Consider the following 17,812-nt stretch of genomic DNA (forward strand, 5'->3'; position numbering starts at 1 on the left):
TTGGTTTCCCGGTAAACATCCCCCTCCCCCCTCCCCTTCCTTATGGGTGTTCCCCTCCCAACCATCCCCCCATTGCCGCCCTCCCCCCAACAGTCTAGTTCACTGGGGGTTCAGTCTTAGCAGGACCCAGGGCTTCCCCTTCCACTGGTGCTCTTACTAGGATATTCATTGCTACCTATGAGGTCAGAGTCCAGGATCAGTCCATGCATAGTCTTTAGGTAGTGGCTTAGTCCCTGGAAGCTCTGGTTGCTTGGCATTGTTGTACATATGGGGTCTCGAGCCCCTTCAAGCTCTTCCAGTTCTTTCTCTGATTCCTTCAACGGGGGTCCTATTCTCAGTTTAGTGGTTTGCTGCTGACATTCGCCTCTGTATTTGCTGTATTCTGGCTGTGTCTCTCAGGAGAGATCTACATCCGTCTCCTGTCGGTCTGCACTTCTTTGCTTCATCCATCTTGTCTAATTGGGTGGCTGTATATGTATGGGCCACATGTGGGGCAGGCTCTGAATGGGAGTTCCTTCAGTCTCTGTTTTAATCTTTGCCTCTCTCTTCCCTGCCAAGGGTATTCTTGTTCCCCATTTAGAGAAGGAGTGAAGCATTCACATTTTGATCATCCATCTCGAGTTTCATTTGTTCTAGGCATCTAGGGTAATTCAAGCATTTGGGCTAATAGCCACTTATCAGTGAGTGCATACCATGTATGTCTTTCTGTGTTTGGGTTAGCTCACTCAGGATGATATTTTCCAGTTCCAACCATTTGCCTACGAATTTCATAAAGCCGTTGTTTTTGAGAGCTGAGTAATATTCCATTGTGTAGATGTACCATATTTTCCGTATCCATTCCTCTGTTGAAGGGCATGTGGGTTCTTTCCAGCTTCTGGCTATTATGAATAAGGCTGCGATGAACATAGTGGAGCATGTGCCTTTTGTATATGTTGGGGCATCTTTTGGGTATATGCCCAAGAGAGGTATAGCTGGATCCTCAGGCAGTTCAATGTCCAATTTTCTGAGGAACCTCCAGACTGATTTCCAGAATGGTTTTACCAGTCTGCAATCCCACCAACAATGGAGGAGTGTTCCTCTTTCTCCACATCCTCGCCAGCATCTACTGTCACCTGAGTTTTTGATCTTAGCCATTCTCACTGGTGTGAGGTGAAATCTCAGGGTTGTTTTGATTTGCATTTCCCTTATGACTAAAGATGTTGAACATTTCTTTAGGTGTTTCTCAGCCATTCGGCATTCCTCAGCTGTGAATTCTTTGTTTAGCTCTGAACCCCATTTTTTAATAGGGTTATTTGTTTCCCTGCGGTCTAACTTCTTGAGTTCTTTGTATATTTTGGATATAAGGCCTCTATCTGTTGTAGGATTGGTAAAGATCTTTTCCCAATCTGTTGGTTGCCGTTTTGTCCTAACCACAGTGTCCTTTGCCTTACAGAAGCTTTGCAGTTTTATGAGATCCCATTTGTCGATTCTTGATCTTAGAGCATAAGCCATTGGTGTTTTGTTCAGGAAATTTTTTCCAGTGCCCATGTGTTCCAGATGTTTCCCTAGTTTTTCTTCTATTAGTTTGAGTGTGTCTGGTTTGATGTGGAGGTCCTTGATCCACTTGGACTTAAGCTTTGTACAGGGTGATAAGCATGGATCGATCTGCATTCTTCTACATGTTGCCCTCCAGTTGAACCAGCACCATTTGCTGAAAATGCTATCTTTTTTCCATTGGATGATTTTGGCTCCTTTGTCAAAAATCAAGTGACCATAGGTGTGTGGGTTCATTTCTGGGTCTTCAATTCTATTCCATTGGTCTATCTGTCTGTCTCTGTACCAATACCATGCAGTTTTTATCACTATTGCTCTGTAATACTGCTTGAGTTCAGGGATAGTGATTCCCCCTGAAGTCCTTTTATTGTTGAGGATAGCTTTAGCTATCCTGGGTGTTTTGTTATTCCAGATGAATTTGCAAATTGTTCTGTCTAACTCTTTGAAGAAATGGATTGGTATTTTGATGGGGATTGCATTGAATCTGTAGATTGCTTTTGGTAAAATGGCCATTTTTACTATATTAATCCTGCCAATCCATGAGCATGGGAGATCTTTCCATCTTCTGAGGTCTTCTTCAATTTCTTTCCTCAGTGTCTTGAAGTTCTTATTGTACAGATCTTTTACTTGCTTGGTTAAAGTCACACCGAGGTACTTTATATTATTTGGGTCTATTATGAAGGGTGTCGTTTCCCTAATTTCTCTCTCGGCTTGTTTCTCTTTTGTATAGAGGAAGGCAACTGATTTATTTGAGTTAATTTTATACACAGCCACTTTGCTGAAGTTGTTTATCAGCTTTAGTAGTTCACTGGTGGAACTTTTGGGATCACTTAAATATACTATCATGTCATCTGCAAATAGTGATATTTTGACCTCTTCTTTTCCGATCTGTATCCCCTTGATCTCCTTTTGTTGTCTGATTGCTCTGGCTAGAACTTCAAGAACTATATTGAATAAGTAGGGAGAGAGTGGGCAGCCTTGTCTAGTCCCTGATTTTAGTGGGATTGCTTCAAGTTTCTCTCCATTTAGTTTAATGTTAGCAACTGGTTTGCTGTATATGGCTTTTACTATGTTTAGGTATGGGCTTTGAATTCCTATTCTTTCCAGGACTTTTATCATGAAGGGGTGTTGAATTTTGTCAAATGCTTTCTCAGCATCTAATGAAATGATCATGTGGTTCTGTTCTTTCAGTTTCTTTATATAATGGATCACGTTGATGGTTTTCCGTATATTAAACCATCCCTGCATGCCTGGGATGAAGCCTACTTGATCATGGTGGATGATTGTTTTGATGTGCTCTTGAATTCGGTTTGCCAGAATTTTATTGAGTATTTTTGCATCGATATTCATAAGGGAAATTGGTCTGAAGTTCTCTTTCTTTGTTGTGTCTTTGTGTGGTTTAGGTATAAGAGTAATTGTGGCTTCGTAGAAGGAATTCGGTAGTGCTCCATCTGTTTCAATTTTGTGGAATAGTTTGGATAATATTGGTATGAGGTCTTCTATGAAGGTTTGATAGAATTCTGCACTAAACCCGTCTGGACCTGGGCTCTTTTTGGTTGGGAGACCTTTAATGACTGCTTCTATTTCCTTAGGAGTTATGGGGTTGTTTAACTGGTTTATCTGTTCCTGATTTAACTTCGATACCTGGTATCTGTCTAGGAAATTGTCCATTTCCTGAAGATTTTCAAGTTTTGTTGAATATAGGTTTTTATAGTAAGATCTGATGAATTTTTGAATTTCCTCTGAATCTGTTGTTATGTCTCCCTTTTCATTTCTGATTTTGTTAATTTGGACGCACTCTCTGTGTCCTCTCGTTAGTCTGGCTAAGGGTTTATCTATCTTGTTGATTTTCTCAAAGAACCAACTTTTGGTTCTGTTGATTCTTTCTATGGTCCTTTTTGTTTCTACTTGGTTGATTTCAGCTCTGAGTTTGATTATTTCCTGCCTTCTACTCCTCCTGGGTGTATTTGCTTCTTTTTGTTCTAGAGCTTTTAGGTGTGCTGTCAAGCTGCTGACATATGCTCTTTCCTGTTTCTTTCTGCAGGCACTCAGCGCTATGAGTTTTCCTCTTAGCACAGCTTTCATTGTGTCCCATAAGTTTGGGTATGTTGTATCTTCATTTTCATTAAATTCTAAAAAGTTTTTAATTTCTTTCTTTATTTCTTCCTTGACCAGGTTATCATTGAGTAGAGCATTGTTCAATTTCCACGTATATGTGGGCATTCTTCCCTTTTTGTTATTGAAGACCACTTTTAGGCCGTGGTGGTCCGATAGCACGCATGGGATTATTTCTATCTTTCTGTACCTGTTGAGGCCCGTTTTTTGACCAATTATATGGTCAATTTTGGAGAAAGTACCATGAGGAGCTGAGAAGAAGGTATATCCTTTTGCTTTAGGATAGAATGTTCTATAAATATCCGTTAAGTCCATTTGGCTCATGACTTCTCTTAGTCTGTCGACATCACTGTTTAATTTCTGTTTCCATGATCTGTCCATTGATGAGAGTGGGGTGTTGAAATCTCCCACTATTATTGTGTGAGGTGCAATGTGTGTTTTGAGCTTTAGTAAGGTTTCTTTTACGTATGTAGGTGCCCTTGTATTTGGGGCATAGATATTTAGGATTGAGAGTTCATCTTGGTGGATTTTTCCTTTGATGAATATGAAGTGTCCTTCCTTATCTTTTTTGATGACTTTTAGTTGGAAATTGATTTTATTTGATATTAGAATGGCTACTCCAGCTTGCTTCTTCTGACCATTTGCTTGGAAAGTTGTTTTCCAGCCTTTCACTCTGAGGTAGTGTCTGTCTTTGTGTCTGAGGTGTGTTTCCTGGAGGCAGCAGAATGCAGGGTCCTCATTGCGTATCCAGTTTGTTAATCTATGTCTTTTTATTGGGGAGTTGAGGCCATTGATATTGAGAGATATTAAGGAATAGTGATTATTGCTTCTCGTTATATTCATATTTGGATGTGAGGTTATGTTTGTGTGCTTTCATTCTCTTTGTTTTGTTGCCGAGACGATTAGTTTCTTGCTTCTTCTAGGGTATAGCTTGCCTCCTTATGTTGGGCTTTACCATTTATTATCCTTTGTAGTGCTGGATTTGTAGAAAGATATTGTGTAAACTTGGTTTTGTCATGGAATATCTTGGTTTCTCCATCAATGTTAATTGAGAGTTTTGCTGGATACAGTAACCTGGGCTGGCATTTGTGTTCTCTTAGGGTCTGTATGACATCAGTCCAGGATCTTCTGGCCTTCATAGTTTCTGGCGAGAAGTCTGGTGTGATTCTGATAGGTCTCCCTTTATATGTTACTTGACCTTTTTCCCTTACTGCTTTTAATATTCTTTCTTTATTTTGTGCGTTTGGTGTTTTGACAATTATGTGACGGGAGGTGTTTCTTTTCTGGTCCAATCTATTTGGAGTTCTGTAGGCTTCTTGTATGTCTATGGGTATCTCTTTTTTTAGGTTAGGGAAGTTTTCTTCTATGATTTTGTTGAAGATATTTACTGGTAATTTGAGCTGGGAGTCTTCACTCTCTTCTATACCTATTATCCTTAGGTTTGATCTTCTCATTGTGTCCTGGATTTCCTGTATGTTTTGGACCAGTAGCTTTTTCCGCTTTACATTATCTTTGACAGTTGAGTCAATGATTTCTATGGAATCTTCTGCTCCTGAGATTCTCTCTTCCATCTCTTGTATTCTGTTGGTGAAGCTTGTATCTACAGCTCCTTGTCTCTTCTTTTGGTTTTCTATATCCAGGGTTGTTTCCATGTGTTCTTTCTTGATTGCTTCTATTTCCATTTTTAATTCCTTCAACTGTTTGATTGTGTTTTCCTGGATTTCTTTCAGGGATTTTTGTGTCTCCTCTCTATGGGCTTCTACTTGTTTATTTATGTTTTCCTGGAATTCTTTCAGGGATTTTTGTGTCTCCTCTCTATGGGCTTCTACTTGTTTATTTATGTTTTCCTGGAATTCTTTCAGGCATTTTTGTGATTCCTCTCTGTAGGCTTCTACTTGTTCTCTAAGGGAGTTCTTCACGTCTTTCTTGAAGTCCTCCAGCATCATGATCAAAAATGATTTTGAAACTAGATCTTGCTTTTCTGGTGTGTTTGGATATTCTATGTTTGTTTTGATGGGAGAATTGGGCTCCGATGGTGCCATGTAGTCTTGGTTTCTGTTGCTTGGGTTCCTGCGCTTGCCTCTTGCCATCAGATTATCTCTAGTGTTACTTTGTTCTGCTATTTCTGACAGTGGCTAGACTGTCCTATAAGCCTGTGTGTCAGGAGTGCTGTAGACCTGTTTTCCTCTCTTTCAGTCAGTTATGGGGACAGAGTGTTCTGCTTTCGGGCGTGTAGTTTTTCCTCTCTACAGGTCTTCAGCTGTTCCTGTGGGCCTGTGTCTTGAGTTCACCAGGCAGGTCACTTGCAGCATACAAGTTGGTCTTACCTGTGGACCCGAGGCTCAAGTTCGCTCTCGGGGTGCTGCCCACAGGCTCTCTGTGGCGGCAGCAACCAGGAAGACCAGCGCCGCCCCTTCTGGGAGCTTCAGTGCACCAGGGTTCCAGATGGCCTTTGGTGTTTTCCTCTGGCGTCTGAGATGTGTGTGCAGAGAGCAGTCTCTTCTGGTTTCCCAGGCTTGTCTGCCTCTCTGAAGGTTCAGCTCTCCCTCCCACGGGATTTGGGTGCAGAGAACTGTTTATCCGGTCTGTTTCCCTCAGGTTCCGGTGGTGTCTCAGGCAGGGGTCCTGCCGCTCCTGGGCCCTCCCCCACGGGAGCCCAGAGGCCTTATACAGTTTCTTCTTGGGCCAGGGATGTGGGCAGGGGTGAGCAGTGTTGGTGGTCTCTTCCGCTCTGCAGCCTCAGGAGTGCCCACCTGACCAGGCGGTTGGGTCTCTCTCTCACAGGGTCTGGGGGCAGAGAGCTGCTGCGGGCCGGGATCCGCGGGTGTGGGTAGTTTTTTTTTTTTTTTTTTTTTTTTTGATTGATGTCATTAATAAGTTCTCTGAGATGTGTTGTTTATATCATCTGCATTCTAAGCAGAAAGTACATGTTAAAAATAAACAAAACTGTATCCTCCCAGAGCATTTCTAGGATTCGGTCTCTGATTGTAACATCCCAGCCAAAGGTCTCGATAATACCAACTTTCTAATATTTTTGTTGCCCATCTCTCAAGAAAAAAGATTGGACGAGGAAACTAGCCAGTTCAGCATCAAATGCACCTCTCCCATGGCAGACCTGACTTGCTTCTGTTCAATTAAAGTAAAGCAGCAGGAAGGATTTCCAGAACTTTCTCCATGCAGAGGTCTAAAGCAATAGCCATGTCAGCCATTCATCTTTCTCTTGCTGCTTAAGAGATGAGTCTCTGGAGAAACAGCTTCATGTTTAAGGGCACATACTGCTTTTCCCAAAGTACCCAAGGTTAGTTTCAAGCACTCATACTGAACTGCACATCGCAGTCATAACTCCAGCTTGTGAGTATCTAATGTCTCTGGCCTCAGTGCATTTACACTCTCTTGCATGCATATGCATGTACACACGATTAAAATAATAAAATAAACCTTAAAATAATGAAGAGGCAAAGCTCCTTTCAGGTCTTTTTGATGGAGAATCTGTGTAAGAAGTGGGTAACACAGGAGACAGAAGAATTCTAACAGGTCATTGTGGGAAAGAAGGCAATGCTGTTCTCTTCCCCAACCCTACTAGGCTTGAAAGACATCATTTTCTGTAAATCTCTTCAGCATGGTAATCATTTCTGTCCATAATAATCGAGAGTCCTCAAGACCGAAGTGAAGGCCTGCCTTTCACTTTTGATTGTCACAGTGTTATAGCTGCCATTGGCCAGATGTCCATGCTGTCCCTAAACATCCTACAAAACAACAAAGAACTAACTATTCATGAAGCATAGCGATGGCCAAGGTCACGAAACACTGCATTAAAACTTTTTTAAAAATGTATTTTACAGACTGCATTCTTTTTTACAGATCTCAATTGTGATTGTTTGTGTATGCTGTGCCCAGGGAGTGGTACTATTAGAAGGTGAGGCTCTGTTGGAGTAAGGCTCACACTGTAGGTGTGGGCTCTAAGACTCTCATCCTAACTGCCTAGAAGCTAGTATTTTGCTTGCAGCCTTCAGATGAAGATGTAGAACTCTCAGCTCCTCCTGTACATGCCTGCCTGGATGCTGCCATGTTCCTGCCTTAGTGATAATGGACTGAACCTCTGAACTTGCAAGGTAGATCTAATTAAATGCTGTCCTTATAAGAATTGTCTTGGTCATGGTGTCTATTCACAGCAGTAAAACCCTAAGACATCAATTTTAAAGTGATTATATTGTGTACAGTATTAGGGGTATTTATGATCCTGAGAGCACAATTAAATACTCCTTTTTTAGCAAGCAAAGGAAGTGCTTTATCCTCTGAATTGTCTGGACTTCTAGGAATACTTTATGGAGTAGTGAATATGTCTGGAGATACTGGTGGGACTTAGAAAAAGCAAGATAGATTCACTCACTAACTGAGTTTGAGTAAAACATGTTATATAAAGTTTTATAAAGTCTGTTAAGGACTCAATTTTGTGAGGGATAGATATCATGAAATGAATGTGTTTCTGTGATTATTGTCTCAATTGCTCAATAGTGCCTGTCTTTTGGGTAGTTGGTCTAGATTCATTGTACAATCTATTGTTATAGTTTGGGGCAATTACATTTATGTTGGATTGTCTCTTACATGATTTAGATGTCTTTATTTCAAACAAATCTCTCTAGTTTGTTTTCTCTGTGTGTGTCTTTGTCTCTATCTCTCTTTCTCTCTGCCTCTCCTCCCCCCACCCCCGAGTGTGTGTGTGTGTGTGTGTGTGTGTGTGTGTATGTGTGTGTGTGTGTGTGTTAGAGGGTCATGAAGTAAAAGTTAATTTGATTTTCAGATCCAATAGTCCTTTTCTCTTCTAGGTAACAACAGCTCTTCTTGGCTGTATGGACAGGGTGAGCATTGCAGGAATGGAAAGCCCTAAGCAGATCCATGCTTGGTTTGATGATGCTGACAGCCTGTTTACTCTCCCTGGTGGGCCCTAAGCTCCCTGCTGTTGTTCTACTCATGTGGTCTTTACTTCCTCTTGGCTTCTATTTTGGTGGTCCTGGCAAAACCAATGCCACATCTCCCCTGGCCTCCACAAAAATCTGTGTAGATGAACTTCCATTTTTTATCCTCCCCAGAACAGGAAGATTTTCAGGGATAGAAAAAAAGCAATGAATTCAGGAATTCATATGGTCTCTCCCCAATCCTTTGCCCTACTCAGGGAGGGCGTTTCTTCCTCTCACTCACACCCTACATGGTGCTCAAGGAAAGTCCCAATTGTCTTTCACACTGCTTGAAAGTCCTGAAAACTTATAGATATGTTATATACATAACACACACACACACACACACACACACACACACACACACACACACACACACATCTCCAAAAAACTCTGCCCATGACTAAAAGTAGGAGTGAAAGCTTGAAACAGAGTGGTCAGGCCTTCCCTGTTTGGCACAGGTTGGCAAAGGACAGACGGTGGGACACACAGAGGGACTCATGTCTGCCTCTTCTTGAATATCTGCCTTCTCCAGTTTCCATGCCCTCTCCAATTCTTCTTCATTTAGGGACAAAGACCGTTGATCTTTCTTCTCATATTCCTCTCTCCTTACATGTATTTACCCGGGACAACATTTTAATTTAAGCTGGAGAATCACTGCCTTTCATCTTTGCTGTGGATAATATCTAACAGCTGTTCTCAGTTTTAAGAGAATATCAATACTGCCCAGAGAGCTTTCAAAATATAAAATATATTAGATTGTCTGGAAATGAGCCCAGGGACAGAAATGACGAAAAGCCCCTCATTCCGTCCTCATGCTCAGGATGCTGGGGTCAATGCTTCGTGAATGCCAATGGGGCAGGAAGATGAGAACAAACACATCGACAAATACCACAAAATGCAGAAAGCTGGGCACTGCCAGGCTAAGACTTACATTAGCCATACAGCAGGCGGTTTTCAGAGTGGGAGTCTAATGTACCCCAAAGCTCAGGTGCTCCGTCTAGCTAGGATCGTGAAGAAGAGGAACAGTTTTTGCTTTGTATTTTGCCAGTCCAATCTTCCACCTTATTTTTATGCCCTGCCTGTTGGCATGAGGAGCCACGTTCGCCTCCAGCAGTGACGCCACCTGGTCGCTTGCTTATCTATTGCCATGGCAATGGCCATACAATCCCAGCATGCATTTAGTTCAGCACCCACCTTCACCTGGGAGCAGTTACATCACATTTCAAAGAAACGGCAGACCTTTTCTGCCTCCTTCTCTTTCTTCCTCTTCTCTTTCTTTCTCTTCTCTTTCTCTCTCTTCTCTTTCTCTTTCTTCTCCCTCTCTTGCTCCCCCCAACCCTTGTCTCCATTATCCCAATAGTCTCCTTCCACATGGGACCATGTTGGCTTTGTGTGGTTTGTCCAGACACAAGCCGTAATTTCTATCCCAACACTGCCCACATCCCATGAGCACCCTCAGCACTGTGCATGATCAACAGCCTAGAGCTGCTTCAGGCCAGCTTGCCTTCCCTTGGCCATCAATGCTGTCCTCTACACCATTACTTCTTCAGAATGAGCCTCTCAGAGAGGTCCAGAACGCATTAACTATCTCACACCTGTGTGTTGTGCTCCAGGCATAGCCGCTAAAAAGACAAGGAACTTGCTTGTGTAAGCTTTCAAGAGGCTGAGGAACTCCATGATTGTGAGAAGGAAAAGGAAGCTTCTTACTTGTTGACTTGAGTCACATTTTCTCAGCTAAGTCGCAGCTTGGCAGTGTTCTGGTTTGAAGGTTAAAAAACAGAAGTTCATGTGTTCGACCTCTTAGTCTCTAGCTAGTACTGCTGACTTGTGAGACAGTGGAAATTTTGAGAGGACAAGCTCACACTGAAGGAAAGGAGTGAGGAAGGGAGGGTTTGTGCATTGTAGCCAAGCTGCATCAGTCTCTCTCTCTCTCTCTCTCTCTCTCTCTCTCTCTCTCTCTCTGTCTCTGTCTCTGTCTCTTTCTGTCTCTCTCTCTTTTTCTCCTTTCTTCATTCTCTCTCTCCCTCTCTCCTTCCCCCCTCTCTTCCTCTGTTTCCTCCCCTCCCCTTCCTTCTCCTTCTCTCCTTTCCTCCTTCCCTTCTATGCTTCCCTCTCTTCCTATCTCTCTTTCCCTTCTTCCCTCCCCTCTCTCTTCTTCTCTCTCCCTCTTTCCACCCACTCCCTCTCCTCCCTTCCTGGTTTGCTGAAATGTAAGCAAGCAACCTCAAGCTTCCCCCGACACAGCCATATACACATCCACTGGCGTCCTGTCTCTGCCATCATCTACCATGTCTCCTCATACCTTGAGACAGAAATGGGGCTCTTCTCCCCTAAGTGGCTTCATGTCTGATATCTGTCTGCAGTGACAATAAAAAGTAACAAATACGGGGGGTCACACAACTATTTGGCTGCTTAGACATCCTTCAAGATTCAGATGAAGTAAAACAAATTTCCTCACCAGGGTCTGACTTGAGATGTCTGTAGTGGTGGTGAACTCAGGCATTTGGGCCTTGCCTTGCACAGCTCTCAGTACCTTCACTCGATTCATGAAGGATCTGTTTATCCTTCCTTTTCAATAGATCATGAACCCCTTGAAAGGGAAGGGAGAATTGTGCCCTTCATTTATAGTCTTGGAATCTAGCCAAATCCCTAGGGCAAAGAACGAATGTCCAAGTCTTATGATCATTAAAAAAATGACCAAAATGTTAAAAGGGCAGAAGCTTAAAGTTTTAGCAATTGGAAACAAGCCAGACGAAAGTAGGTGGCTAGAGATGAAAAGTCAGGCACAACGTTAGCTCATTTTAACTGTTGGGAGTCAACTGTTGTGACCCGATGTGTAATTTCTAGGATTAAGAAGACCAGAAAAACTGAATAGGCTCTAAAAGTGATTTATTCATCCATTTGCCACTTTGAACCTTCCTAGTTACTTTCACTAAAAGTCATTATAGGGTAAATGTCATGAAAATGATTACATACCTATGAGATCTTCAGCACAAAACTGAGAAAAACAGACAAAACCAACCAACCAAAAACCACCTGTTTGTGTACATGCCCCAAAACCACCAGCATTCTTTCTCTCAAGGGAAAGGACACCATTCATATTTCTAGCCTGTAACTTTGAGAGTAACTTGGATGTGGTGAAAATAGGACTTTTTGATTGATTATTCACTATCTTTCCTGAGCTGTAAATCTGGTTGAGGCTCTTTGGCTGAAATTACGGGAGATTTCATATAATAACCACCTTCAATCTCACCAGACTTTCTCATCTATTTTATAGAGAAAGAGAATGACACTCTTTCACCAAAAAAAAAAAAAAAATGCAAACTATGTAACACCAGGCGTAAGAAAATGCTAGACTGTGCTTTGTGGAGTTTGTGAGATGCTGAGGAAAAGGAAGTAGGTAGAAACTGGTGGAGGTGACATGTGAACGCCCATTCATACTACTGGTTTTCCAGTTACACTTCCAGACTAGCCTTGACACAGGACTGAAGTTTCAGTCTTCTCTAAAAAGGACTACTCCACCAACGCAGTGGCACAGCCTACAGGCTCTGGATAACAAGGCACATGATAACACCAAACACAGCTTTTCTTCTGTTATTTCTTCTGTTAAGTCTCAAAATACTGAGACTTAACCTACCCCCAAACCAACACTGCCTAGCCTCATTTCAGACTTTTGTTTGAGACTGAATCCATGCCCAACCCCCTAAGTACAGTAGAGAGTGATGAACTTTACAGAGGAAGTTTACACATTACATAACCTTAATAACTTATGTTTTGGTCTGAGTTACAGCTCTGTATACTCAATGTTAGATGAACCAATTACATTAAGTAAGAGTTCTTTAAACGGGCATATAAAATAAAGTTATGTAATGGGCAGTTGACAAAAATATGGTACTGGGGCGCCCAGGAACCTAACACTACCGTCTCCACCAGAACCAGTGGCTCAGCATTGTACCCCTACCCTCCCTATCTCCTTCCTGCCAAGGCATTTGTGTCTTATCTTGCAGGCTTCTGGTTGTCTGGGCATTTGCACCTTGGAGGGGAAGCCGCCCACTGGGTGCGCAGAGCGGCCAGTAGGTGGCGCCCAACCTGGCATTCTCCGCTGCGCTGGGTGGACCAGGTGGACTGGAAGGGGCGGAGGTAACCAGCAGCGGCCAGTGGTGGCCGCCCGCAGTCCCCCGCCTCCTCCACGCAACGCTCGCCCAGAAGAGGGCACGGGCGGCGTGGCTGGCAGTCTTCCGAGCTCGGGCACCGCTACCATCTGCTGCTCTGCGAGGAGTCCGTGGATTCCCCGCCGCGCTCAGCTCCACGCCGGCCACCATGGAGGCGCAGGCACAAGGTGGGTGGTCGCCGGTCGCCCCCGAGGTCTGGTCCTCAGAAGCCCAGAGAGACTCTCTTCCTTTACCTAACTTTACTCCCGGACAGACAGGGACATCCTACGCGGATGGAACTCGGAGCCGACGCGCGCCTTCGGGATCACGCTTGCATCCTTTGCCTAACTCAAATTTTGCGGTGGGGCTGGGGACCAGGGAAGGAATGGGGACCCAAAAACTGAGTAGCCGGTCCTCAGGGGATTGTGTCCTTGTCTGCACTGTGTTGTCCCTTCTAGCAGTCTGTGGGCCACACTTCCTCATCCTGGAAGGTGCTCAAAGGACCTGTTGTGTAGGCTCCGGATCCCTGCGCTGCTCTCCACCCACCGGGGGTGGGCGGTGGGGGCGGGGGAGCTGGTTCCTTGGGATTCGGGCCCTGGAGCTCACGTCCCGCTGTTCACAAGTTCGGCGCGGACGCGAGAGAGGTGGTAGTTTTGTGAAGATTCAGTGTCCCTGCTATACAGGGGCTGCAGCGGGGGGCGGGGGGGGGGGATGATTGGCCTTTCAATGGCAAAAGAGCTTCACAACTCCCCCCACTCCCACCCCCTGGCCCCCGCCTCCAGACTGATAACCCTGACCTGGTTTTTCATCCTTTCCTTAGAAAGGATGGGAGGTGGTCCTATGTGGGGCGAGAGACAGTGAGGACGAAAGCGCTCAGAAATCCACTTTGGAAGCGACACTCAGAAGGAATGGGTTGCATTAATGCCATCAGGACTACCTTTCTTCCCACTGAGGAATTCTGTGGTGCCTTTTAAAATAAATAAACTTTGTTTTTTATTTTAATGAAGCAAAGAGGTTCCGGACCTCATGCATTCTAGGGGCAAAAGCAGCTGGAATGAGGGCAGTTTTGGCAGTCTGTAGGTCTGGAGTCACTCAGTTGGTTTGCTGCCAGGATCACAATAGTCTGAACAACATGAACCATACTCTTCTTTGGTCAAAGAATCAGCCAAGGCCCTGCCCGGAAGCTGCAGCACACCCCCCCTCCCTAACACACACCCATTATCTGAAGAGGAAAGGAGAGTGCAACTAAAGGCAGTTCCAGACCCTGGAGTTGAGCTCGAACCCCAAATCCCAAAAGCATGAACAACGTCCAGCTGTGTGGGTAGTGTGGGAGTCAGTGGACGTAGGGTTACTGGGGAAGCATCAGGAAGGAGCGAGAAGGATTCTGCCTAAACCCTTCTAGAATAACAAGAGTCTTCATTGAGGCAGACCACATGATCAGATGTGGGCTGGGAGGAAGTCTGTGAAAGATGAGGAAACTACCCAGATGCTGATGCTGATCTGGGACTGAGGAGTGTGTGTGACTAAACTGATAGAGTTCTTTGAGAAAGCTTGCATGTAACAAAAGCTTACAGATGTGGCTGGGGGAAGGTCCCTGCTGACATTCAGCAAGTGGAGAGCCCTGGTTGCTGGTCAGACTCGTCCAGCAGATGCCTTTGTTTCTGAACGGAAGCAGACACTGACAGTACTGGAGCGTTCCCACCTGACTTTCAGACTAGAATGCATTTATTTCTAAGTATTGTCGAGAATTGACACCAGGACCCTTATAAAGACACCAAAATCTCTGATGGAGACAGTTCAGTGCTTAAGAGCTGTACTGCTCTTGCAAAGGACCTAAGTTTGGTTATCTACACAACTCAGCTTTAGGGGATTGGATGCCCTCTTCTGGTCTCTGTGGGACACACACACACACACACACACACACACACACACACACACACACACCACTTACAGTCAAAAAAAATTAAACCCCAAGGATCTCAAGTGTATTTGATATCTGCCTAGGACCTCTTATTCATCTCCTGTACACTTTTAATAGTCCGCAGATCACTTATTAGTGACAACGGAATGACAATGGAGAAAAGTCCGTACACATTCAGATAGTTTTTTTTCAAGTATTATTTATCTGCATTTAATTATGGGCAAGTTTGAAGACCCCATGGATATGGACTCAAGTGGACTGGGCAGATCCCATAGCAGTCATTCTGGAATCCCTGGGGTCTGACCATGAGAATACTTGAAAGCTACCCAAGTGATTCTATTATTCAATAAAATAGTAAAAGAATTACAGTAGTGAAAAAGCACCCACCTGAATTCTGATGGTCCCTGAAGCTGTAGACTTAGAAATGCCCTCGTTACTTCATCTGTGAGCAAATATTGAGTGCTATCTTCTTGCAGACAGAGCATCAGATCAGCAAGACCAGACTTGATTTCCACTTCATGAAACTCAAAGCAGAGAATAAGATGAATGTGGCTCTTACTTCACAAACTAAGATGTAAAACCACCACAGGGTACTGACAGGAGAGTGCCACACACTACAATGAGAGAATCCTAGACTTTAGGACCAGTTATCAATAGTCAAAGTAGCTTAGTCTTGTTTGTTTTGTCTCTGCCTCTATACTTGTTTTTTTTTAATTTATTTTTATTGGATTTTTTTTCAAATTTTCCAGTCCATTAGCCCCCTATCCCATCCCTACTCCCCCATCTTCTATAAGGGTGTTCCCCCTCTCCAACCACACTCCTCCCTACCCTGACATTCCCCTACACTGGGGGGTCCAGCCATGGCAGGACCAAGGGCTTTTCCTCCCATTGGTGCCCAACAAGGCCATCCTCTGCTACACATGCAGCTGAAGTCATGGGTCTGCCCATGTTTAGTCTTGGGGTAGTGGTTTAGTCCCTGGTTTGGTTGGTATCGTTGTTCATATGGGGTTGCAGGGCTCTTCAGCTCCTTAAATCCTTTCTCTACCTCCTCCAATCGGGACCCCGTTCTCAGTTCAATGGTTGGCTGCTAGCATTCACTTCTGTATTGTCATGCTGTGGCAGAGTGTCTCAGGAGACAGCTATATCAGGCTCCCGTCAGCATGCACTTCTTGGCATCAGCAATATTGTCTGGGTTTGGTGGCTGTATGTATATGGGCTGTATCCCCAGGTGGGGCAGGCTCTGAATGGCCATTCCTTCAGTCCCTGCTCCAAACTTTGTCTCCATTCCCCTCCTATGGATGTTTATTTTCCACTTTTAGGAAGGATTAAAGGTCATCCTTCTTCTTGAGCTTCATGTGGTCTATGGATTGTATCTTAGGTAATTTGAGCTTTTGGACTAGTATCCACTTATCAGGGAGTACATACCATGTGTGGGTTTTTTTTTGGGGGGGGGGAATTGGGTTACCTCATTCAGGATGATATTTTCTAGTTCCATCCATTTGCCTATGAATTTCATGAAGTCATTGTTTTTGATAGCTGACTAGTACTCCATTGTGTAGATGTACCACATTTTCTGTATCCATTCTTCTGTTGAAGGGCATCTGGGCTCTTTCCAGCTTCTGGCTATTATAAATAAGGCTGCTATGAACATAGTGGAGCGTGTGTCTTTGTTATATGTTGGAGCATCTTTTGGGTATATGCCCAAGAGAGGTACAGCTGGGGCCTCAGGTAGTGCAATGTCTAATTTTCATTTTCAGAGTAGTTGTACCAGCTTGCAATCCCACCAAGAGAAGTGGAGAAGTGTTCCTCTTTCTCCACATCCTCACCAGCGTCTGCTGTCACCTGAGTTTTTTATGTTAGCCATTCTGACTGGTGTGAGGTAGAATCTCAGGGTTGTTTTGACTTGCATTTCCCTGATGACTAAAGATGTTAGACATTTCTTTAGGTACTTCTCAGCCATTCAATATTCCTCAGCTGAGAATTCTTTGTTTAGCTCTGTATCCCATTTTTAAATAGGGTTATTTGACTCTCTGGAGTCTAACTTCTTGAGTTCTTTGTAAATATTGGATATAGTCCTCTATCAGATGTAAGATTGGTAAAGATCTTTTCCCAATCTGAGGTTGCTGTTTTGTCCTAATAACGGTGTCCTTTGCCTTACAAAAGCTTTGCAGTTTTATGAGGTCCCATTTGTCCATTCTTGATCTTAGAGCATAAGCCGTTGGCGTTTTGTTCAGGAAATTTTCTCCAGTGCCCATGTGTTCGAGACTCTTCCTCACTTTTTCTTGTATTAATTTCAGTATATCTGGTTTTATGTGGAGGTCCTTGATCCACTTGGACTTAAGCTTTGTACAGGGTGATAAGAATGGATTGATTTGCATTCATCTGACCTCCAGTTGAACCAGCACCATTTGTTGAAAAATGCTATCTCTTTTCCACTAGATGGTTTTAGCTCCTTTGTCAAAGATCAAGTGACCATAGGTGTGTGGGTTCATTTTTGGGTCTTCAGTTCTATTCCACTGATCTATCTGCCTGTCTCTGTACCAATACCATGTGCCTTTGTTGGCTCTGTAATACTCTGTAATACTGCTTGAGTTCAGGCATAGTGATTCCCCAGAAGTTCTTTTATTGTTGAGGATAGTTTTCGATATCCTGGGATTTTTGTTATTCCAAATGAAGTTGCAAATTGCTCTTTCTAACGCTATGAAGATTTCAGTTGGAATTTTGATGGAGATTGCATTGAATGTGTAGATTGCTTTTGGCAAAATGCCTGTGTTTACTATATTAATCCCACCAATCCATGAGCATAGAAGGTCTTTCCATCTTCTGAGATCTTCTTCAAGTTCTTTCTTCAGAGACTTGAAGTACTTGTCATACAGATCTTTCACTTGCTTGGTTAGAGTCACACCAAAGTATTTTATGTTATTTGTGACTTTTGAGAAGGGTGTCATTTCCCTAATTTCTTTCCAAGCCTGTTTATCCTTTGAGTAGAGGAAGGCTACTGATTTGTTTGAGTTAATTTTATACCCAGCCACTTTGCTGAAGTTGTTTATCAGGCTTAGTAGTTCTCTGGTGGAACTTTTGGGGTCACTTAAGTATACTATCATATCATCTGCAAACAGTGATATTTTGACCTC

General features: G+C 43.5%; 1 protein-coding gene across 7 annotated transcripts in view; it reads left to right on the plus strand.

The window, feature by feature from the left end:
* Positions 1-12,702: 12,702 nt before the first annotated feature.
* The window catches only part of Tpd52l1 (TPD52 like 1), a 118,654-nt gene continuing 113,544 nt past the window's right edge, over positions 12,703-17,812 (plus strand). For 2 of the 7 annotated variants that reach the window (XM_006227737.5, XM_008758674.4), the window contains exon 1: positions 12,703-12,945. In XM_006227737.5, the coding sequence (XP_006227799.1) occupies positions 12,927-12,945 (19 nt within the window). In that variant the 5' untranslated portion in view covers positions 12,703-12,926. The remainder of the gene's footprint in view (positions 12,946-17,812) is intronic. The other 5 variants (XM_006227739.5, XM_063274594.1, XM_039091345.2 and 2 more) reach the window with 4 other exon arrangements.

This window comes from Rattus norvegicus, chromosome 1 (assembly GCF_036323735.1).
Source record: "Rattus norvegicus strain BN/NHsdMcwi chromosome 1, GRCr8, whole genome shotgun sequence".
Lineage (NCBI taxonomy): Eukaryota > Metazoa > Chordata > Mammalia > Rodentia > Muridae > Rattus > Rattus norvegicus.